At 34.3% G+C, this 26,238-nt stretch overlaps 1 protein-coding gene across 1 annotated transcript in view; it reads right to left on the bottom strand.

The window, feature by feature from the left end:
- Positions 1–26,238, bottom strand: part of TUSC3 (tumor suppressor candidate 3) — a 107,671-nt gene that overhangs the window by 29,926 nt on the left and 51,507 nt on the right. Inside the window, exon 6 of the mRNA XM_068186806.1 lies at positions 19,036–19,125. Coding sequence (XP_068042907.1) covers positions 19,036–19,125 — 90 coding nt within the window. The remainder of the gene's footprint in view (positions 1–19,035; positions 19,126–26,238) is intronic.

Raw genomic sequence — 26,238 nt, 5'->3', positions numbered from 1 at the left:
CAGCAAGTCTTCAAATAATCATACTTTACCAATTTCAGAAAAAACACAGGACTTAAACCTCTCATTAGGAATCAAACATTGCTACCCTTAGAGCCTTAATTCCCATGTTACATAATAGATGGAACAAATGCAACCAGTATCTTCCCTCTAAATGTGCAACATGACACACAGTACCCAGGTCAGAGACTTCAACAGAGATGAAGACTTCCAGGATCTCTGAAACAGCATGTTGGTAGGTTGGGGAAGTTTGAGTGACACAGCTTAGCCTACTTGCCTGAGGAAATAAAATTTTTTGCAATTGTAATGCCTTGCTTAACAACTTCACTACATCTAAATCAACTTTAAAAAATGGCAAAAAAATTCTCACAGAAAAGTGATGCTCCTGCACATTTCATTACTGCTGGACAGCCAAAACAGTGATTCTACCAAAAGAAAAGCTGTAATTAAAGTTCAACTGTTAATAGTTGTTCTGGAGTATGGACTGCTTGCATAACCCATGGAAGCCAAACCATAATGCTTCTAATAAAGAAACAAAAGAAATTGAGATGTTTTTCATGACAGCATTTCACAGAATCACTAGGTTGGAAGAGGCATTCAAGATCATCAAGTCCAACCCATGCCCTAACAACTCAACAAGACCATGGGCCCCAGTGCCACATCCAGTTTTTTTTTTAAACACATCCAGGTATGGTGACTCCAGCACCTCCCCAGGAAAACCATTCCAATACTTTACTACTCATTCTGTAAAAATCTTTTTCCTATTATCCAACCTATATTTCCCTTGGCGCAGCTTCAGACTGTGTCCTCTTGTTTTGTCAGTTGCTGTCTAGAGAAAGAGACCAACTCCCACCTGACTCTACAACACCTTTCAGGAAGTTGAAGAGAGTGATAAGGTCACCTCTGGGTCTCCTTTTCTCCAGGCTAAACACCCCCAGCTCCCTCAGTGGTTCCTCACAGGGCTTGTCCTCCAAGCCCCTCACCAGCCCCGTTGCCCTCCTCTGGACGTGCTCAAGCATCTCAACGTCCTTCCCAAACTGAGGGGCCAGAGCTGGACACAGCACTCAGGGTGTGGCCTCACCAGTGCCGAGTACACGGCACTGTACTGACCTCCCTGTTCCTTTCTCTAAAAACACAAACAGATTTGTAATAACAACTATTTTCTGACTTCACAAATATCTCTTTACTTTTTGCCCTCTGATGCTGAGCACAATATGGGATAAATCTCTTTAGTCTCAAAAGAAAAAAAAAACTAATGGCAAAGTATGCACCTGGAATCTGCCATATATCTATCTATTCCACAGTGTGGAAGTGTGATGATCTTCACAAAATTGGTATTCTGACAAAGAATGGTCATGGCGAAACAGCAACGAGCTACAGTACAGTAGAACAGAAGGTCTCCTGACAAACTATACAGATGGAAGAGCTGAAAGAGCCATTCAGCTAAGCTCACATCATTGGTGTTATCTAAATTATGGTTTAGAATCTGAGACTAGTGAAAAAAAATTATCTTTATGTTTCTATTCTCCTGCATCTGTAGTAATATTTTCTTTTGACAAAGAAATTAGAGCCATTTTGGATAAAGCCTTCAGCACAACCCCATATACCTTTTCATAGTATTTATGACTCAAAAGATGTTTTTAATTTCCTAGGCAGGAACTGCAATATTTTCTCTTTTGAAATTTTGAAGTGTTATTTCAACTGGATTTCAAGCTGTGAGGCATAGAAGGTATTTTCACTTAAATACTGAAGTGCTGCAAGCAGAAATGAAGACGGACAGACTATGATACTAGTTGCAAAATATGCTGAAATCAAAGGGCTGTGAAAAACAGAAACAAAAAGAAGTTTACTTTGTAGCAGAAGCAAGAGCAGGTGTCAATACCAAATTATTTCAAAGCTACAATCCAATTAACACCAATGGAGAAGTTGGGAGACAGTGAATGAGTCTGTTGTTCTGATAAAGAGCAAAACATTTGCATTGACATCCAATGATAAGGAAGTAACATTACGACCCTTAACTACAACTGAAACCACAGATGATTGCCAGGGTCAGCAAAATGTTACTAAAATAGTGCTGTATACAGCTACAGAGATATCAAAGTTTGGCCATAAATTATGTGGAACTGAAATCCAGCAAGCGGAATCCTATCAATGTAAGCCATACATTCAGATTCCAGCTGTTTCTTGTCAGCAATTAATAAAATTTATAATAGATATGGTAGCACAACATCCAATATTAATGCAGTGGGATGCTGAGAACCTGGTGTAGGGCAAAGAGTTAAAATCACTGGAGTAAATGGAGCAAGAAGAGTTATCTGTCCAACTGCTGAGGTTAGTTTGCGGCTCCTTTGCAAGAAGTAAAAGTCTTCTCATCTTAACCCTAAAAGCAAGGCAGTGACTGAAGTGCACTCGTTCTGTGTGGCGCCTGCACTCCCTAATTCAAGAATTGCTGGTTATCACAGCGCTGTATTTTGCTGCAGCACAAAATGAGTGTATGAAACTATAGCTGCTTTGGCGCCACTAACAGCCTCAATGCCAAACAGAGGAAACCTAGTAGCCACAATACAGGCACCTGGGGTGCTTTCACATTCTCCTAATTCTAATGCCGATGCTGCAGAACATGACAAGGTTTAATTGGCACTTATCTGGAAGGGAGGACGATACACCTTTAACAGGCTCCCGCATAAGTATAAACATTCACGAATGACTGCTCAAGCTCAAGCTTGCCGAACTTTTACAAGCTATCTCACTCCTTCCAGACATGAAATCAAACAAGGAAGACCCTTCTGAAAAGATGGGAGACGCATCACCAGCAGTGCAGCAAGCATTTAATGAAATAAAAGTTATAACTCCACCTTGAGAGATATCAAGTTCAGGCAGTTAAACAACTTGAAACACTGAAGGATGATCTATCGAGACAAACTTGAGACTTGTCTTGTTTTCCTATTCCAGGAATAAAGCCAGAACACCCTCACTAAAGATCAAAGGAACCAGTTTGAAGTGGGGGAACTGGCATTCTCTCAATTTACATGAGAAAACTCACAGAAGACAGCCAAGATGACGCAATAATCTCTTTTATTTAGGCCCTTTTAACTTTTTGGTAACTTTTGTGGTAGACACAGGAACCATATCATAATCGATGGATTGTTCCTTTTTTAATAAACGCTCTACAGTAGGCCAAATTATCATTTTTCTTTTTATGGGAACCTGCTAAGAGATGAAATTGAGCTGTGATGAATGGATGAAACTTTCAGTTGCCACCTTAACTGCCTGTATTTTCAGTTTATTAATGTCATTGTGATCTGTGTTTTCATCACCAGCACCTTGCTGGGAGACAAAAAATAGCAGGACTGCACATTTTATCTATTATTGGTTTGATTTTTGCTAACTTTGTCTTTTTGAAAGAAATGGTGTAAGGAAAAGCTTTTATGTTTATCTTATGGATGTATAATTTGGAATCAAGGAAAATGTATTAGGCTTCCCAGGTCTTTCTCAGAAAGTTTTAGATTTATTATGGTTTGACTAAATTTTCCAGAGATATTAACAAGTGAACTAAATAATCTTGTCAAAACAAAACAAAAAAAAAAGGTTACATACAAAACGGTTGAGTACCTCTTCCTAGACCAGAAGGGGGAAATTCAAAAGAAAAAGCAAGCTGGGATAATACAGCTAAACTTAAAAAGAATAATAATTTCCTTTATGACACCACCAACAGTAAAGCCACAGTTTCTGTTTTGTGTCAGGATTAAATTACATGGAGCTGTACTCTATGTCCTCTCTATGTACTCTCTATGTCCTGGAGAACAGAGTAAATGTAAAGATGTGTTTCCATGAAAACCTTTTATACGGGAAATTTTTTTCTATTTTGTATGAAAATTTTTTAAGCACAAGCAGTCTTGTTGAAGGTACACTATTATCAGTAATGTATCGAATTAGAGAATTCCTAACTAGGAAGGGCTCCTTGTCAGTCTTCCCCTTTTGATCACTTCAAACCAAACACTGCCTTAAAGTTAACCCCAATTCTTGGCCGATCTCTTGCTCTGAGTGCTTTTCTATTTCTTTCTAATCTCTCTACCTCCCATTTTACTAGTAAATAAAATCCCTAACATTGACTTTGGCCTATGATGTCTTTTGCACCTTTAATTCTTGCAGAGGCATCTCTCAATAAGTGGACGTTAACAGCTTATTATCTTCCCAGTACAATCTCTCTCATTTGCTCTTTGTTTTTGCTAATTAACACTTAAGATCACAAAGAAGCAGTCATTTGGAGAAAAGAACTCAGGAAAAATACAGGTTTAGCAAGACTGTAAAAGAAATCAAAATAGAATTGAATTCCTAAAAAAAAGGGTCAAAACCAAATTCCTAATAAGTTTTGCTGCACTTGATTTTAAAATTTCTATCAGTATCTTAGAATAAGCCTATATCAATTGGAATTGTACAGCTGAGTTATTACAAAAAAGTGTTTGGTGTTGCCTAGAGCAAGTTTTTGTATGGTATATTAGGTCTAGTTAGCAAATTGGAAGAAGTACTGCTGACATGACATAGCAAGTGAATAAAATGAAGCCTTTAGTAAGACAAATTGAGAATACAAGAATCACTCCATGTTTAGAATATAAACTTTGGGAGCAGGCATACCTGACAAATAGGTATTTATTTCACAGTAACAAATTCTTTGAATCCATGCTTTATGAAGGCACTTATTTAAAGTCATTGCTAATGTACTAGCAGATGCTTCCTAATTATTAGAATAAAGAGTGAGAACATTTTTTCCAAAGGATGTGCATGCCGTTAAGAATCTTGCACTTCAGCAACTATCACATTTGTGATGATGTCTTTTATAAAGTTTTGTTTATGATGTCTTTTATAAACTTTTGTTTATGATGTCAGGCAATCATTGATATAACATAAACACCAGTAACTAAAAATGTTATGTTATGACACAAAACCTCAGACCCATTTGCTGTATTATCCTTAGTAAGTATTCCACCCTGAAATGAATACAAATCAAATACTGCTGTCAGCAAGACAAGCTGCATTTCAAGTTTCTTCCATCTGCTGTCGCCAAGAAAAACACCCAAATAGTCAAGCACTGAAAAGTTCCAGGATTGCAAAAACCAACGCCAGTTCTACAGGCATTCCAAACTACCATTACATTCAAGCTTATATTGAAGATTTTAAATGCTAGCTTTACTAAAGAAGCAACATTAATACCTAGAAGAGGAGGAAAAAAATTAATTGAACAGTAAATGTCCATGTGTTTGGGACAAGGAAAAGTAGGAATTATTTGATGTGAAATAAAAAATCTCTTACGATAGGTTTGTTCATGTGAGACTTTGATACTTGGACTACAGTTTGCAAGAAAGTTAAGAGTATTACAAGTATTTCATTGTGAAATTGCAGTTTGCTTCCAGCTCAGAAAATAGAGAATAAGCTTAGTCATATTCTACAAATATAAGAGTTATTTAATGTTCAATTATTGTGCCTCGAATAATAAAATAACAAAGTTGTACTTTTCAACACAATAATTGTTTTGAAATAAACAAACAGGTGACTGTGAACAAATACGTTTTTAGGCCAAAGGTAAAGATTATATAATGAATTTCATTAACAAAGGCTGAAATGCAAAGCAGAATTTTGAGAGCAAAAACAATACCTCATGATAAACTATTCTTTCTCTCTGCAGTAAGAGAGTAAGTTTCTTGGCTTTAGTAGATCGTGGCTCGCAAGCAAGTACTACTAATTTGGGCATAGCTGTTGAAAAAAAAATTAAGATGGTTCAGTTATAAGAACGGCATTTTAATTAACTAGAAAAAGGCAAAATACTGATGTCAAAAATAAAAAAAAGGTTTCAACACACAACTCTTTACTTTATACATGGTAGGAAGCTCTAGTTAAAACAGCTCAAGGTGACTTTGACCTAAGCAGATTCCTAGTCCCACATATTTGTAGAAGTGCAAAGAAATTTCTTTGTACCTGAAATAACTTGGATGAAATAAAGATTCAAAAGAAGTCAATAAGCACTTTGCTATTGATTTCAACAAGCCAATATTTCATTCTGATGGTTTATTGCTGATAGAGTTTCAGAACATTAATATTTAGAAAGATATATAATATTGAGTAAGCCACTTAATTGCACAGAACAAACTATAAAGTAAAACCATTTACTCTATATTAAAGAATTTCAATATAACATTTATTTCTACATAAAATTTAGCTGCAGAAAGATAAACTGGCCGTCACAAGATAAATCAAGCTTTCAGTATAGAAGAATAGGCTCTGCAAATAACCTTGGGCAAGAGATTCAGCAGGTAAACTGTCAGACATTTTTGGGGGTTAGAAATGCCTCTCTCCCAAATTCCTTCTAAATTGACCTGGAGATTAATTATTTAATGAACCAAAATATGACTTACTTTGAGTGACTGAACAAGAAAAACATGTAAGAAAAGTTTCATGACATCCTCCTAACGTTCCACATTAAATCTGGTATCACACATTTAGCAGTTGAAGTTTCTCAAGTGAGGTTTTTTTCTCTGCTTGTTACTTTTCTTTTTCTTTTTTCTTTTTTTTTAACATGAGTGAATATAATTTGCTTACTCCAAAAAATCAGTAATACTCTGACAGAAGTTTACAACTTGCAGAGTTCTTATCACAACATCCAGAGTTGATCTAAAGGCCATTGTTTGAATTAATTTGAAATCTTCCTGTCAAAACCAAGATGTTTGTTATCAGCCTCTTGAGTGATGCTAACAGGGAAAACAGGCAACTTTATAAGATTTGGCATATTGTTAACACACCAAAAGAAGAACTATCTTCAGTAATGAAGTTCCAACCATTACAAAATATGGTCAATTTTGTGTGATACTAACAAGTTCTAGCTTTCAGCAGAGCCACAATTCTGTTAACATAGAATTCTCCAGGCACTTAAGATATTTGATGATTTTTTCATTTTCTAAGAATGACTTATTAGATCTTATTAGATCTTATTAGATCTTAAGAGTTATTTTCATACACTTGAAATATTTGTGATTGCTGGTAAAACCGTAAGTTCTGTGAATCTTTACTTGCTAACCTATATATTAGAAGATCAGAATTTCTTTAAGTAAAATACATATATTACTTCAGAATATCTAAATGCAGTAATTATTCATAAGACTACCTATATCTTTTAGCTGAGTTATTCCATCATTCTTGTAGAAATGATCTCAAATAATTAGTGAAATATTGCTAACAATGACTATTAAGTCAATGGAAATGAAAAGATAGTCTTCAAAGCTCTCTACAGTTGATCAGTAGTGGTTAAGCCCTTGATTAATTTCAGTGTAAATACTAACAATATTGAAGTGGGCCATGTGAAAGTTTATCACAATTTTATCACCATGCAAAATTTGCACAATACTTTTGAATGCACTGGTATTTTGTGCATGAGGTAGCCCATAGAAAAAAATTACAATATTTAAGAAATAAAACTAACAAGCCCATGAAGAGCTGCTCAAACGAATTCTCAAAGATGGGGCTTAAATGCCTAATAAAAAAAAAAAAAACCTAAAATTCCTACAATGATGATCACAAATAGCATTTAATGGTATTTGTATATTATAGAGTGTGCTAGTTTTCATTCTGTATTTCACATTCCAGAGCTAAACTTTGAAGTTCCAACTGTTTGGTAATTCAACACACCCCAGAAAAAAACATATTTAATGTCAATTTACTATAGAGGAGGTTAGAAATGTGTTTGAAAATTACTTTTTTTTTTTTTCCCAGAAATGCTCATAAAAGTCTCTGAAAGACACCAGAGCATTATTTCATACTGTGTCAGGACTGACAGAAACATTCAGAATTTATTATAACAGTCTGACATATTTATCATTACATTAATATCAAAACTGTATTAAAAAGTGAATTTCAGTACATGCAATGAGAAATTGGCTACACTACAAAAGCACTGATAATAATGTTATCTCTTCTGTTCCAGCAAATATAACCTCAAAGAGGAAGCTTCCCTCTACTGACAATTCAAAGCCTTCTTGAGTATTCACATTATGACTCTGACACTTGCATGACTGATAAGAGACAAAGTCAGAAAAAGTTTGAAGGTCATTCTTTTGTCTCCCTTGAAACTGGTATTTTTAATACCATCTAGTAAGCCTTTTCTGGGAAACTCTTTGGAAATGCACTCTATTTGGGTAGATATTAAAATGCAACTACTGCATGACAGACAGTATTCTACTCCCCCTTTTTTTTTTTTTACCGTGACATATTAAAAAAAACCTTCAGGAATAATAGAACTGACATTTAAAATTAAAATAAGCAGCACTGAAATTAGGAAATATACCTATAAATACAAAATGTTTGCTATTCATGTTAAAAGATTAAGCTTTTAAAACTGATCATGTCTAGGATCTAAATAGTAACTTGAATATGTATTTTCACTCAAATTTCCAAAGAGTTCCAGAGAATTATAAAAATATTAAAGGACTGAAAACTGTGTTGGAATGTCAGGGGAAACAGGATAAAAAACGTATTTCTATGGTGTGACCTGCTAAATACGGAAAAACTGTATTCAAAGCACATTAAAGAAGCAATTTATCCTCACAGTACACTAAAAATGAATATATGACAAAAGGCCAGGATTCAAACACTATAATACTTCCAAAAATTACAGATAATCCACACTGAAAAGTTTTTTACATACAAAGGATGCAACATATTTTTAACTTATTATAATTCATAAATAGCTTTTAAGTTAGTTTTAGAATTTCTCAGTTGAGAAATTAAATTTGATAATTATAAAAAAAACTTGTACCAAACTTGTCTTTAGAAGACCTAAAGTAAGACAAGAAGTTAAATTGAAATATTCATTAAAATTGTTGAGAATTTGAATCAGCTATCAATTACACACAGATACTGTCCCAATTCCCCACCACATCTCTTCTCAACACCAAAATTACTTTACAAATTTGGAACAAGGAAGTTTACCCTTTGGCATACTCATTTTCTAAATATTCATTTAAAGATGCATTTTTACTGTCAATAAAAGATTACAAGATTGAAGAGAAAGGATCATCAACCTAAGTCAACAATATATTTTTGTATCCAATGTGCAGCCTAACAAAGCCCTTAACTTAGGAAAGCAAAGTATTTAAGTCAAGATTCTGAGGAGCCTACAGACATTTGGTCTTTTCAAGAAATAAGAGAAAAGAGCAGTGCAGTGCTACAAAGATAAAAGCAGACAGGACTCAAAGCTGTATCTTACCTTTTATTCATATATATATATATATATATATACACATATATATGTATAGCTATATCAGGAAGAAATTGACATATATGTATCATATGCAACATCATATTCTTTTAATGATCTTTTAGCAGAATACACCTGGTAAAATACAGAACTCACCTTCCCTTAGAAACAGGCATATTGGATACAAATCTGTGATTGAAATGATCTTCATGGAAGCAGAGCTTCTTGCAAAAAATCACTCTTCATACCAGAATGAATTACAAAATTTTACTTGAAGAACATGACAATTACTGATATAAAGATGCTTATGTTGAGCTGCTGTGGACCCAAAGACTATGTTTAAATTAGCAAGTAGTGCATATTAAATCTTCAAACTCAATATACACACTGCACACATCTCAAATAGTTCTGTTTCATACTAGTTCCTCTTTGGTCCAACAGACTGAACAAACCAGTACTATCTGGGAGTGTACAGGTGAATTCCTAAATTTCACCTTGTAGCATTATTTCATGCTAAAGGATCATAGGTCACGTGCCCTGTTTATTGTAAACCAAGGTAGAGAAGATGGGTATCAAAAGAGCAATCCTCACCTGAACTAGGCACTGATACCAGTGAACATTTCACTCGCTTTGGAGGAAGTGGAGAGATAGAACTGAGACTCCACTCATGGAGAAGGATATTGCAGAGTAGAAGAACTGAAAAACATTCAGAAAAAGAACTCCTTATGGTAGATTAAGACTAATTTTCTAGGCAGAGTGGAAACACTACTAAGTGCAGACCTCCATGATCAGTATGTGGCACCTGGCAGATTCCATTCTCAATCACCTACTGAGTCCAAAAGAATCAATAATATTTTAAGTGCCTTTTGATAGGAAAAGGGGCACTGTAAGTACACCGGAAGCACAAAATAGTTTCAGGTAAAATGACTTGAGCTAAGTCAGTAAAATAAACTGAAATAATAATAGTAACACATTTTAAACTTTCAATTTAAGATTTTTACATTTCAAAAGAGCTCAAATGAAATGAAAAATGAACAAGGGTAATCACCCACACTAGAAAAATCTGGTGAACTGACTGAACCAGAGACTAACCATTAAAGGTCCTTAAGTTATCTTGAATTTATATCCCACACATCTTAAAAATAAATAAGCAAATAAATAAATTATTGACCTTCCAGAGAAGCATTCCAGAACTAACTGATGAACAATCCCATGTGCAATACAATGAATAACCAGAGCTCAGAAAGAATGGAAGGAAAATAACTAGCAAATATATTTCCCTCTTAAAAGGTCAAGAAACTTTGGGACAAAATAAAAGAAGTTGCCAGGAGGCAAAGTGAAGTGGCCCCATAAATGAAATGCAAACAGGTAGCTCACACTTCAGTCATTAAATCAGAGAAAAAGCAAAACAAAGTTAATATGCAGTAAATAGTGCTAATAATCCAGTTTCCTAATTCTGTGAATGTTTATGATGAATAAAAGGAATACAAGTGTCCATAGCTGACAGCATGCATCTATGCACTACATTAAAAGCCGCAGGAAAACTCAAAAAGCAGAATTCCAAAACTAGTATATGAGTCTTAAAGCCCAGTAACAATTTTATGTATTGATTTGAGACAAATCTATATGCCCATGTTAGTGTAAATCAACAGAAAAGCATACACAGAAACCAACCACATCCTGAAAAGAAGGAAGTAGAATTTCAGTAACATGAAATGTTTCTGAATAAATTTTGAAATAAAGAACAATTAAACATGCGAAGGAACATGTACAATGAGATGTAATACAGCACATTTGATCCTAAGAGATAGGTTCCAGATCCATTAGATATAATATTTTTTTTAAAGTAATTCATGCTCCTGACAAAAAAAAAAAAAAAAAAAAAAGCTACTATTTATCTGGACTTTGGCATTTCATTCTGTTATATTTAAAGGTGTTAAAAAGTGGGATTAGAACAAACTCCATAAGCAAGTTGAATAACTGACTCAACAGGAGACAGAATAGGCTGTTTAAAAATAAAGGAAGTCTATATCTTGGGACTAATTTATGAAATTTGAAGATGATGACTTGGGTGCAATAATTGGTATTAATGAATTCAGCTGAGGCCAGAAAGGAACTGAGATAAAAACCACCACTACTTTACACAGGAAGAACTGAAAGTCATATGCGTCCAAAGTCAGAAGGATTTCCAGAAATTTTGTTCTCATTGTATGAAAATAATTCAGACAGGAAAAAGTACCCATTTTATAAGTATGGGCTGAATGTGATTACAGCCCATTAAATGTAATAAATAAAATAAATGTATTTATTACATTTAATTACATTACATGTAATAAATAAATACATATAATAAATTATATGTATTACACATATATGTGACCAAATAAGTCAAAATCAAGGTACAAAGTGCTGCATGCACGATCCACCCAATAATTAAAGACTTCATTTGAATACAAAAGGTGGCAAAATAGCACTGCAAAATGAGTCTGGGAATAAAATCTTAAGTGAGAGACTTTGATAGGATATATGCATAAGGGCCCTCCTGCTACTGCATACCTATGCACTATGAATTAGACTTTAAAGGTATTTTTGAGATCACAACTATATAATATGGTGAAGATGACTGACTCAAAAGAAAAAGGGTAAAAGAGAAAGAAAACAATTCAAACAAATATTATGTGTAAGGACTGAACTTGTTAGCTTGGTATTTATGCTAATAACCCAACTGAACACAGGCTCATTAAATAAATCAGCAGATTTGCACTTATCACCTACAGCAATAAAATTCAGGATTCTGCTGGAAGATATTTCTGCTTTTTGTTTCTTTTGTTGGGGTTTCCCCCCAGTTATCCTTTTCTTTTTCAAATTGTCTTTCTGTGTTTACTATTCCAGCTGTGCTGTCTATTTTCAGGATGCATTTTGCCATGTCCCATATATGCTGTCTTTCTTGGAAGACAGGATGTTCAGAACAGATGTTCTTAAATTTATACAAAAAATAATCCCCTGAGTAAGAGTGGTTTGAATGTGTCTTTAACCTGTTCCTTCTAAATTTTTTTCCTCAGCTTTAAAGAAGCTTGTGTGGGGGATTTCAATTGTTTGTTCTTCAGTAAATGAAGCTTTCCAATATTTTAGCAGAAGTAGGACATTTGCAAATTAAACAAACAGGAGAAGAAGCCAAAATAAAAAATAAATACAAATTAAAGTCTTTGTACTGTTGAGTTTTTGTTGTTTTTTTTTTTTTTTGCAGTTACTCAAATTTTTCAAAGTATTTGTAGACCTGAATTTGATCCAGTTTTGATCCAGTTTACAAGGTAAGAGCAGGTAATGCAGCAGACCACAGGTCAGCGTGAGCAATACCTAAAGTGGCACGCACATTCACATCACAGCCTTGTGGTTCTGTATTTTCCAGAGCTAATTGATAAAAATGTAAATTATTAATTACTGGGATTTTAAATGACTAATAGCATAATTTTAATTCAATTTTGATCTTAAATCTATTATTAAAATCTATTATTAAATTGTGCACCTGATCCAATACTTGCAGTATCTCTATTTACTGTAGCAGACTTCTAGCTAAATACTCATCCAGTTCTTTACAGGGCCATACCAAAGGGCTGTGGGTACTATCATGTTGTACTGGTTTTAACATCAGCAAGCAAATTACATTTCAAATAAGCCACTTCCCTCCCTGCCCTCCTTTTGGTAGTCTCCTCATTTCCAGCTTTAAGAATACCTTAAATGACAGTACTGGACAAGACCAGATAGTATTTATTAAGTCATTATGACACTGATTGAAGTGTTCTCTGTCTATAAACAAATAAAATGTCAACAAGAAGATCTACTCTGGATTTTTTTTAATGACTCTGGTAATTAGCCACACAGAAAACTATGGAAAAATTCCTACTTTTATACATCTGACAGGGATTACTCTGATTTATATGAACTATGGAATATTTTTTTTCTTTGAAATGTTTTTTAGAACACTGATTATTAAAAAAAAAAAAAAAAAAAACATAAACCAAATTCTTCTTTCATTCCATTGACCCATATTAGAAGTGTGAGAGACTGTGTAAATGCAGACAACTTCCTTCTTTTAAATGGCAGTGATATTTTTATTTCATGTAGAGCATTTTGCTATGCTAAGTGACCCCGGGACTTGTAAACACAAAAGATTATTTAATGCTTTTGTTTACTGCTTAAAAGCTAGACTTGCAAGACTGTCAGTAAAGAACTCTTTTTAATTTGCACTGTACCTGAAGTTGAAGAGCTGTAGCCTTTAACAGCTTTGGTTTAAATATTAATGATAGACTTCTATGGGGAACAGTGAAAAATGCCTCTTTTTTGCAGTACAAACACATACAAAAGAACTACAGTCTATTTCAAATAAACATGAAAGTTTGGTTCTGTGAGTACTGAATACTAAGTGTAGGTGATGCACACAAAATCTGCTCCTCAACCCACTTCTGTACATAATATTAGCTTGACACAAGATGACTTTAAAATCTTTAAAGAGCAGATCAATTATAGCTGTTACACACAAGCAAACTCTCCTAAGATGGGCTATAACTCTGCAATGTTTTTTTTAAGTCACAGACAGTAGTCTGTGTGTCTAAAGGCTAGTGTGAAACAAAAAAACTTCCTTGTTGTAAAGCTTGTATAAAACCTACTCCTTTTGTGAACTTGCTTCTCAACAATGTGGACATAAAAGAGTTTGAATGCTGACCAGAAATCAGAGTAGAATTTAAATTATGTCCTCCCCATACGCCAAGAATAAGGACAAAGCAGTTTGAAAACAATAATTCCCTTACAAACATTTTGGCGACTTTTTGAGAAATAGCAAGACATAGCAAGACAATTGACTTAGCAATGTCTGCTTCTTAATATAAGCATTTAAAATGGAACAGCCATGTAAGCTATTCTTGAGCAAGATCTAATTGGAACTAATGTAAATCAAACTTTTCACCCAGTAGTTTATCTTTGGACATAATGGAAGAGCAGAAAGCTTTAATATTACTAACACATGTTGTATGGTATTTCTGGTAACATGAGCTTTATAGAATTTGGAAAATCATTTTCAGATTTCCAGGATATTTTACAGTGATTACTGAGAAGACAAAAATATATATGTATACATTCAAATTCTTTTATAATTATAATAATTACAATACACAGAAGAACAACACCAACCAATGAACATTAGATAAAGAAATTATTAATCTAAGAAATACAAAATGTCAGGAAACAAGGTCCTTAATTTATTGAAAGATTCTCATTGTTTCTTCTAAAGCTAGAAAAAAAAATTCTTTCTGCTATTGAAGCATTACTGTGCCAAAAGAAAAACGAATACAGATATGTTCCTCCTTCAAGTTGATTTTCATAGTTGCTTTGAATAGGTCTATTGTTATAAAAGTCACAAACACCACCAACTCCTCCTCTGCTCCAACCAGCTACAAAACCAGTTGAACCCAACAGTCAACTCCTGCCTTTAACAGAGCACCTACTTTCACATTCTGTTCATATGTATAACCCTGCCAAGTATCATCTTATTCTATTTTAATTTTAGCATAGGAATAGGTTTTGCCTATCTGAGCACACCAGTTAAGTCAAAAATGATTCCTCATCTACAAGGGTTCAGACTCTGTTTAATCTTAATTCAGTTTTGCTGCTAGAAGTGGAGGAAAAAAAAAAAGGAAACTACCAAGAGGACTCTTAAATCTCAACCCCAATGGAACAAATAACAGTAGTTGCAGCATCATTAACCTTGAGAATATTTATAATGCTTCAAAAGCATATGTAAGGAAAACAATGAAAGCAGGTATGCACGTCTATCCCTGACTATAACATATAGCAACAAGATTTGTGTGGCAACATGTGTGGCAATCTTCTGATTACTATCAGAAACCATAGAAGAATCAACCTTGGTAAATGACATTTTATCCTGCTTAGCAGTAGAGGATAGTAAAAATTAAGAATCCCAATATTCCTAGCATAAACTTTTCAGAATACCTTTGTTTTGTACTGCCAAATGAAAAAAATATATACCAGCAGTCAAATATATTTTTCATTTAACTTCAGAAACATACAGCTTACTACATAACTGTACCAGCAAGAGAAGTAAGTAAAGATCAGTGGTTATAAAACCACTGACAAAAGGTAAGTAGGGGAAAAAACCAGGGTGAATAAGCTCTACAGTTAAACAAATGTCTATTTAATGTGATATTATAAGGTGTTTTATGTAAAAGATCTTTTAATATACAAACTGCTTCCTAAGGACACAACTTGTGTTATTCTTAATGAATTTCAACAACCTTTTAAATATAAGACAATAAAAAAATCCAGTTAATATAGTGGCAAATAATACCATTGTCCATTTCACAAAGCATCAATTTACACAGGAAAACCACCTAATATCTGGTAATAAAATGCCATAGTTTCCTCTTCACACAAAAACTTTTCTAACTTCTAATACTTTCTTTTAAGAGAAGGCAAGAAAATTACAAGGGTTGGAAACCATGTTAATTCAGGATTTTAGATCAAGCTTGTCCTCTTCCCTGGTCTCACTTAGAGTAAACTTCCAACCATTTAAAATATGCAATCTTGAGCACATTGCGCAATAAAAAATGTAGAATTTGTGTGCATAATAATAATAATAAAATAGTAATAATAATAGGCAGCTAACTCATGGACAGATATACATAAATGCTCTCTTAGCCGTCGCTGCAATTTGTTTAAAAGTTAATGAAAATCTACTGAGAATTCTTTGCTATTAGGTCAATTAAATAGCAGCAGAGCTACCTCTACAGAAGGCTCAAACCCAGGTAATTGCTTTCTCCATTTCTGCTTCTCTCACCACCAGCTCTATACAGATGAAGCTCTGAATAAAAATCAGAAGTCTCACGAGACTTTACACACAGATACCAACAGAATGTTTAATTATCGCTCTCAGTCCCAGTAAAACAGGTTCAGATTTTAGCATAACACAGCCAGTAAGGGCCCGATCCTAACAAAATTATTTGGCAAAAGATGGAGAACTCTAGAAATAAAACAGAAATAAAGTACGCGTCAAGATAGAAGACTAGCACAGTTTTATAAACTTAAACCAGAAATAGAAAACAATATTACTGTCTGATTCAGATTTCTACCTAAAAATGGATGCTCTTCCATGTGAACCCAAAACCTGAAATTAGTTGACAGCAGTAGGGAATAAAGGAACTAACTGCAACAACTGCAATAAGAGAGACCATCAGCTTTATAGAATAGACCACACAGAAATATAAAAATACGGTTTCAAAGCTTCAAAGAGTACAGTCATGCAGTTAAAGTAGCTTAGGTAATCACAAACACAATGCAAAAGCCAAGTTTTAAGAACTGGTGATGTTATGCGCACAAGATACTGACAAGAGTAAGTAGTGTTGTCTGACTAAAGGAGACAGATGTCCTTTCATCTTTTGAAAAACCTCCAGGAATTTAATAACAAATTAAGTGTCATATAAAATTACAGCAAGAACAAAGCATATAATAGGAGATATTTGAGGCAAAGAACAGTTTATGAAGACAGAGTATTACCATTTTCAAAGTCTTTTGGCATGTCAGGCTATCATAGAACTGAACCACTAACTTATATGAAATAAGAAAAACTAAGAATCCATAATTTTGAACCTAATAATAAAACTATTAAGCTTTATGAGCTATTCCTGCATCCTCTTAAAACCAGAAATTTCCATGGTAAGACTGTCAACAAAGTTTCAGAGTATTAAATACAAGTAATTGCAAAAAATTGGCATGCAAATTTGGAATTGTTACTAAATGCTAGATATTGGAAAGAAAGTGATGAGTTAAATTTCATCTAGATGTAAAGACAGCAGCTGCTGACAATTCACAAAGTGTTACAATGAATTATCATGGTTGAATAAATCTCACAGAAGGTTAGATAAACACATTTATTACTTCAATTCACAGAAACACAGGTAAGTGTCAGAAAAATGAAACAGGAAAATGTTCAAGTGTGAAGGAGAAAAAAAACCAAACCACAATGTAAAACAGAGAAGTATTTATAGCCTACTTATTAAGCTTCTAACACTTCTAAAGTTAGAGCTTTAAACGACAATTATACTGGTCAGTGATAGATTAATTAAAGTAGGAGCTTGGTAATCCTTCATTTATTCTTCTTTTAATTCTTAGAATCTAACTGGTTTTACTTACTGCCACATACAAAGCAGTCAGAGCACTGACACATATGAACAAGGAGAGACAGGTGAATCAGAGGTACAAAAAACTTACCTGAAGGCATAAAATGCATCAAAGCCAAAAAAGAATGTATGTTGACCAGTACAATTGATTAGTATCTAGAATTTAAAACCATCTTTACCATTATTTCCATTACTTAGCTGTGTGTACTAACATTGCCAAAGCAGTAGCACTTCAGACATTCAGGATATGAGTTCACACTCTGAAAAATGCAGACAAGCCAGCACAAATTCAGGAATATTTCAAAATTATTAAATGTAGGATATACTTCCAAAATGGGCTTTAAGACAGGCAATGTGTGCAAAATTGGATAAGGTAAAAACTAATTTGTCACAATCAGTGCTTTTTTATACAATATTTCTTCTTTCTGTCACTCCATTGAAAAGTGTCATAAATTTCATACTGCAAGGCGGTAATGAAAAATTCCAAATTTTCATAAACAGCATTTTATTGAGGTTATTTATGTATCACCAAATCTGTATCTGAATAACAAAGTTCACAGATGAAATCCTGTTCTATTATGACATCCATATTCTGCTTCATTCTTGATAAAACACAGATCAGTAATTTAATTTCAAACCATCAATTTTGCTACTCCAATTAAGATATGACACAAAGAGAGCTTAAAATAAGTATTTTCTTTATGATGTAATATAGTTTCCTTGAACTAGTGATAGACAAAACTGAAAATAGGTCAATGGACTGTGAGTTATTAAAAAAAAAAAGCTTCCTGGTCATTGCAGGTTTTGTAGAATTGCTTTAAAAGTCATAAATAACGAGGAGTGATTAGGAACTAGCCAAGGTCATTTTTACTTTCCTAATAGGCAAAGAGAGTTTATTCTTCTGAGATCTGATGAATGTTTGTTAACTTGTAAGCAGGAAGAAGCAAATAAGGTAATCCTTTAAAGGCAGCAATAACAGGATATAAAAGTAATTTTGGCAAGAGTCAATGGTAACTACTTAGTAAAGCTGATAAAGAGCTTAAATTGAAGGAGCACAGAGATACAGGAAAAAAAGCATTCTGTAAAAGTTATCAGAAGAGTTACAGACATGATGGAAAATGGTATAAAGCACATGAACATACTCGGCAACTCCTTTTCTAACTAAAATGATTGGGAGAGGAAGGTAAGAGGTTACAAACCTCAAAGGTTTGTGCATAACAAGGTTTGTGTAGTCTAAAAGGAGAAACAAAACACTTTTTTTCCACTGTGTGAGGAAGCACATGCCTACAAAAAGACACATCTACATTTATCTTTGGGCAGTGGGAATTGTGTGGTATGGAACAATTTCTAACACATTCGCTACAGCTAGGAGCTGCAGAGAGAGAAGTTAGAACAACACAACCACTCATTTCATTGCTCAAATCAGAGATGGTGGCGCCTTCTAAAGAGCTGAAATTCCAAAACAGGCTCTGCTTGCAAATAGTTTAAGACTCTGACAGACTTTAATACAGACCTATGGACCTGCAATTATTCACAATTGTAGGCTCACTGTAGCAAGTGGCTGTCTACACACCCTTTCCCCTCAAAATAAAATTATCAACTCACCACTTGTCCATTCTGAGGATTTTTATGTGCATACGGCGGTCCACGGATGTGATTCCACATCTGACCAGATGTCATAGCAAATACAACGCACTAGAAAAAGACAGAACAATATATTCATTCATTTACTCTGAAGAACTGAACAGAAAACCATTCTGCTGGTTACTCTTGCTTTAGATATGTAACTTTTTTTCACTAACCAGACATCTCTATTTGTATTTTAGGATAGTATCTTCAGCTGCACTGCTTTCATAAATTTTTTCATGACTTCTACCATTCTGAAAATGAGTTAGCTCAAGACAGATTTTCCAAATCTCACTTGAAGTAATCCTAATTTTATGCGCCACATTTACATATCTATGTGAAAACAAGCATTTGCAGCAGTAGAAGGCATTGCAAATGTTCTGGCAACTCAAGATTTATACAACCTTCCATGAAAATATTTCTGCCTCTAAATCTTATACAAATATTTAGCTTACCTTTTTATTTTCATGTGTCTGAAATTACATATAAAGTAATAGAAAAAATACAGATATTAAAAAACAACTGTCCTATTTTATGAAATTCTCATGATGTGTCTATATGACTGAGATTCATTTTAGCTATGACAAATAGCAATGGTTGATTTGCTGAAAAGGTTGAAAATTCCCAACAGAAAAAACTGTGAGGTTGGGTTAGGGATGCATGACAACTGTAAAAACAGACCTTAATGCTTGTAGAAGATCATACTGTAGAATATACATGACAAACACCAGTCATACCAAGAGTCATTAAGACTATTTTAAAGAGGAAAGCATAGCATTTTGGATTACCAAGTGAGAGAAATAGGAAACATGTATCACCTAAATATGTCTTCTGTTTTATCAGTGTAGATAATCTTTACAAAAGCTACATTTTTTAAGTACAGTACATGCTAATTTTTACTGTACATCAATATTTCACATAGCATAATAAAGTCATGAAGATATGGCATATGGATCATGCCATAAAGGCAGATGGATCATGAATGTAAAAATTTGTACCATAGTGTGGCAGCAGCTCTCTGGCCACAGAGAGCAGGCACAGAGTTTCCCAGGCATTTTCCTGAGGAAGGCTGTGAGAAGATCAGAGAAAAGAACGAGAAACAATTCTTATTGCCACTTGTTGCACCTGCTGATGTGCACATGAGGAATGTGCCATGGACATTTGTTTACCAAAGGGTGATTTCCTAATTGGACACTGGATGGTGTTTGGACTGATTGACCAATTAAGTCAAAGCTGTATCAGACTGGCTGCAAGGGTTGCTGAGTTTCTTAATAAGTACAGTATAATACAGGATAGGATGATTATAATAAAGCAATGAATCAGCCTTCTGCAATCATGGAGTCAATGCCAATTATTACCTGGCTGGGGGTCTGCAGCGACACCACAGTGACTAGACCAGGGTTTACTAAAACCTTTTAGAGTGTTTTTGTTGAAGAAGGTTTAGTAACATGTTTGTGAAGTGAATATAAGCTAGCGTAGCTCTGTATCCCTGTAAATGCAGCATTGCTACCTCCAGAAATGTGAAGAAGGCCTTCCTGTGGAATCTGGTCAAACTTAATTCAAATCTGTCATGGTTTTCCTGGCTTTAGGTTATGTTTTCATTTGGGGTTTGGGTGGTTTTTTTGTTTGGTTGTTTTTTTGGGGTTTTTTTTGCTGTTGCTGTTTGGTAGTTGTTGGAGAGGACGGGTTTACCTATTTAGCTAAAACAGCAATTTTTCCAAAGACCAGGTGACCACACCTAATTTACATTAAATTGGCATATTATTTTTTCCCCTCTATTCTGTTTAGGATGAAATAGATAGTACCAACATATTGATGTATTACAGTAGTGATGAGATGACAGCAGAGGCAGCCAAAGGGTAAACATAGGCTACAATATGTCAGTATGGAATGCCAAGAAATGATGCACAGGATTACACTGGAGATCCCAAACCTATAAATATTACAAGAGTGCATAAAGAAACCCAGACATGGGAGCTTGTATAAAACAGTTTTAGTGCTAATAAAGAAAACAAAGGACAAGCACCCAACATACTTAAGACCACCTTGATTGACCCTGCAAATTCTGATGTAAAATTTTGTTACAGAGCAGTGAAGAAGTGCAAAGTGGAAATAGCCCCAAGTGGACCCTAAACCAAGGAGGAAGAAAGCAGCATCATCATACTCCTTCCAGCAAAGACCATGGAATGCTGACAACTCACCATAATACATCACCCCAAAGCAAAAGAATGATCTGCAGATCCAGAGAGAAGCAGTGGAAGAGTAACCATGACATATGAGAAAGGCAAAGATACCAAGAAATGCATGCAGAACTATTTAATTACGGTGTCATTAATGAGACTTCTCTTGTAATAGAAAGAGAAGATACATTTTCAAATACGGTTTATTAATGCTTTGTTGTAATATTACAATTTTAATTACAATAAGAACAGGTTCTTATTTTTAATATAAAATGTGTTTCATTTTGCTTTTAACAGGATTTGGAATGTAACAGCATAACAACTAACATGGCAGATGAAGACATACTGGTAGTGATTGCTAGCAAATGGACTGTGTTTTAATTAATAATATGCAACAAAATGAAAAGAGTGTACAGTGACATTACTGGGAGAAGAGCAGCATAGCTATTTCTATACCTTCCAGATTGTTTAAGCAGAGAAATTTATACTGCAATTTTGGTGATGACTCACATTATAGCTTATGCGAAAGCAGAAAAGTGTAGAAATTGAAAATATGGGTATCAAAACTGAAGTGAAAGATATTTAGATGGGCAAAAAATTAGCTGCAAATTCAAACACTGAAAGATAATGGATGCATAGAGTACACAAATTGTGCCTCTCTGAAAGTGTGTTTTCCATGAGAAGTAATTTTTCTCATTTTTAAATTACTGTTTGTAATTTATAATCTCTAGGGCCAAATCTGCTTCCATATGGAAAGATCAAAAAGACTCTACCCCATTTTATATGTAGTAATATATTTTATAAATTATAAATCTCCCAAATTACTGAAGATCTTTCATGCTTTAAATACCACACTGAGAGACAGTATAATATCCAGCAAAAAAAGTAGCTAGGAGACACAATAGTGGGGAGAAGAAAATGTCAAGTATAACCATAACTGAAAAGCAAGGACTCAACAATATGGTTATTTAACCTGAAGATATCTTTCACATTCTTTCAGTTCAGACTGTTAGTGACCAAAAACCTAATTTGGTCTAAAACACACTGAATCTGCAATGATTTTCTTCCACCATGTTCCTTTTTATGATGTTTTTCCATAAACCTTTTCTGCAGCCAAAATACATTTTTCAGTTTCTCCCTTGTCCTTTTCCAATCTTCAGCTATTTTAAGTATCCTAAGAACAGAGCATTTTCATCATATTCCTTATGCAAGAATTTAGTATGCTACATAGAGTGCTTGACACTAAAGCTCATTTTGCTGTGCTTTTTATTCTCCAACTACAATAATCTGTGTAAAAAACCAACATTGGAAACTACAGACTTCTACTGTTTGTAAAATACGCACCATTATTTGTAGAACAGATGCATGCATCTGTAATTCATGCTGATACACAATGCTTACCATTCCAAATGGCATAGTTTCCATAGGATCCTATACTTTGGGATCCAAAAGTTTCCAGACTAACCCTTACTGTGAGTTGATTTTTCCCAGTTAGAAACTTTGCCAAATTAATTCCTACAAATGATCAACTTGTTCATATTTACTTTCATATACAGAGAACTGGCGCTTTTCTGCAGTTTTCTCGGATCTTGTCAAAGTTCAAAGGATGAAAAGTGGAGTAAAGGAGAAGAGTCAAGTTAAGCACTTATCTCTGATCACAATGCCACTTTTCCATAATAGAGTCAGTATTTCAGCAGCTCTACAAAGAGGAATACTACAGACACACCTTTTCTCCATCTGCTCCTTCTTTTCTCCTTGTCATACTCCAAGAACAGCACTAACTGCTGCATGCCACCTGATTTATCAACTGAGTTCAGGCTTTTTTTCCACGGTTTAAGCTATTTTAACAGCTTCCAGATTTAGGTAGCTTATTTTGCATCTAAATGATAAAAGCAAGCAGAGTATTTGGCTCTGTAGCCAAACACTGGCATTCCAGGTGAGTATACTCCATGTGTAGATAGATCTGCTGCAGGACCTTGTTAACAAATTAAAGTGATGCTTCCTTGATGGCTTCCATCCTTAGTTTTACTAAGGGGGAGACTGCTTTAAGCTCACCCATGGCACATTTGTGTGTAAATCACAAGCTTTCTAAGAACAGATAAAAGATATATTAAGCACCAAGAGTCCCAGCAGAACACTGAACTGCAAGCAAGACACAACTTCACAGGTAAGCAGAAATTCTCAACTGTTCTTGGTCTTGCAAACTTTGTAAATAATTTATTTGGGTTTAATACAACCCCTTCTCAAAGGCCTAAGTTTTGTTTAACACTGTCTGCTAGTTCATCAAACAAAACTGCTGGAGACTTAAGAAGTCATTTAGTATGCCTTTTGAAGGGAAGCTTCCTATTAGCAGATAGTATACAAAACCAATAATTATATATATACACAAAACCAATGCAAGTTTAGACCCAAGAACATGGAAAATTTGGTAATGTAAGAAAAATAATGAAATTTTAGATTAATTTATGGATACAGTTGAATTCAAGCATAGGTTCAATAAAATGCTGACACATGACAGCTAGTTGTACACTTTATTTCTATATTGTTCTGTATATGTTAATTCTAACCATTTCTAACCATTTCATTGTTAATTCTAACCATTTCAGAATTACTGTTATAAAGAAATGTAATCCTTTCTTATCCAGTTTAGCTTTGCTTTTGCACTCAATGAAGGCTCTCATGCTATGAGATCTATATTCCATTTCTAAATCCATCACTTATAAAACTCTCCAAGAGATATGCAATTAAAGGACAGAGTACAACACAGAAGCAAAGAGAATGGATTTCTATATCTTTAAATGTGCATCTCTAAAACCTCTAACCTCTAACAGGAAGAAAAGGAAATTAACAATCAGAATTTACTGATGTTCTTCTGGATGCCTATCTACTCACACAGAGAAACCTTCGTTTTTCTGTTTATCTTTGAATAAAGCACATTAATTTTTTATCCTCATTTCCAGAAAGTCACTAGTAGCCATAAGACCCTCCAAGCTCCTTTGGGCCAATAACTGCTGACGAATGTACTATGTGGTGTAAGTACTGGGGAGTGTATCCACACAGTACGCATTTCTCATACCCATTAACTTTTATGAGAACAGTAAACACACGCTTTGTCTCCTCATTCAAGTGACCTGTCATATTTAGCCCAAGAGAGTTAAATCCTAGGCATCTGCCTTCTAATCTCAGCACAGATTTTGTCTTCCCTGATTCCATAGGTATATAGGCAAATCTGAAGTATACACATAAAGTAAAACTGAAAATTACACGCAGAAAACAACAGAAAACAACAGCCTGGTAAAGAAAATGCTGTCAAAAGACAGTCTAGCCAACAGAACAGAAAATCTCAGCACGCATACTGTTGTCCAAAATGAAGCAATTCCTTACCTAAACTGTTAGAACCTTGCCTAGTTTATACCACCTGACCTTCTTCTATCTGCTTAAGAAATGAAGAGTCCTGAAGAGTCTGAATTGCTTCTTGTTACCACCATAAAAGGACAGGAGTCTGCAAATACCTAAGGACTGAAGTCCTTTGTCATCTTTGTGTTGGCATGTCAGAGGGAAAATATCCATAGATGAAAAGCAGAATTTGAATTAAAGCCTACAATAATCTAGGGGATAAATTTACATGTGATTTCAAGACATCTTTTGGGATATTATGTACTGGGACTCAGTCGTTCTGGTTTGCCATCCTAAAAGTCTTCTGGGTAATGTTGCCAGTGAAAATGCCTAAGGCATACAAGATTCTACCAAAGCCTGCAATGCTTCAATGAGGGGATGAAACACCAAATATTGCTGTGGTGCAATTTAATGCTGAGGGCAAAACCAATTTGATGGTCTTGTGACAGCTGGCATTGGAATCAACGTGTGGGATGAGACCTGTGGTCTTGCTTCTGCAAGTCTATCAAAACTATTAGCTGCATCATTAAAAATTGCATTCCTAAATATTTTTCTGAAACAGTACTGGAAATATTGTCTATGAGACACAACATTTTTATATCAATGACATCAAATTAACATTTCTGGGATCCCCTGTCAAAACAGCACAGAGTCTTTATGCTGAGAATTTTTTTCTAATTTTTAGCAACAGATCATTCAATCAGGCAGAGTGACACCACCCATTTTTCATTTAAATAAAAAGTAACCAACTTTTTTTTTCCTTTTTTAAGATTTAGGAACATGAAAACTGTTCAGAGTAAACTGAGAACCTCTAACAAAACAAGAAAAAGAAAACAAGAGTCCTCTGTTTGCAATGATACAGTTTTCAGTCACTGAATGCCATAATCTCTACAAAAAGCTTTCATTTGAAATTAAAAAATGTTATTTTCAGTATGTTTAATGAATACTAGCTACCTAGCCCTACACCCAAAAAGCATTTAAACCCCAAACCTAAAGATTTTAGAAAAGTGCTTTTGTGCTTTCTCAGGTCTTTAGCATCTGAAAAAACAACTGCCAATAAGGAACAAAATAATTGTCAATACTTCCGCTGAAAATGAGGGCTTTCTGTTCTGTTTTTTTAAACATCTTGGCAGAATTTCTCTATTTAATTTGGTTTTGAAAGTTCAAAAAGGAAAAAAATATTCATGAAGAACATAATGACTTAGAATTAAGTATTTATTACTTATTTATACCCTTCAAAACAAGCATTTTCCTAGGCATTACTTTCTCTCCTTAACTAGACACCATCTTATCAATTTTTCATTTTAATGAGCTTTTATCAAAAAAAGAAGCTCTAAGTTTACTGGTAGAAAAAAAGCACTATGTAAGAGAATCATAACCGTACAATACTGAACATATTATTACCTTATATATTAATATAATATTATATATATATATAAAATATTAGTGACTGCCCATTTTCTTCTATGAATCACAACAAATTTTAGTCATTAACTGAGGTCATCTGTCTGCAATCTGGAGTCCCTGCTGATTCCATCAAAAAGAAGTTATAAAATTAACTTGTATGCCTGTGCGGGTCTGAAGTCCAAAAAGACTTCTGGTAAAT

Source organism: Anomalospiza imberbis, chromosome 4, assembly GCF_031753505.1.
Source record: "Anomalospiza imberbis isolate Cuckoo-Finch-1a 21T00152 chromosome 4, ASM3175350v1, whole genome shotgun sequence".
Classification (NCBI taxonomy): domain Eukaryota; kingdom Metazoa; phylum Chordata; class Aves; order Passeriformes; family Viduidae; genus Anomalospiza; species Anomalospiza imberbis.
The sequence above is the reverse complement of the archived record's forward strand: the minus strand, read 5'-3'. Positions and strand labels throughout refer to the sequence as shown.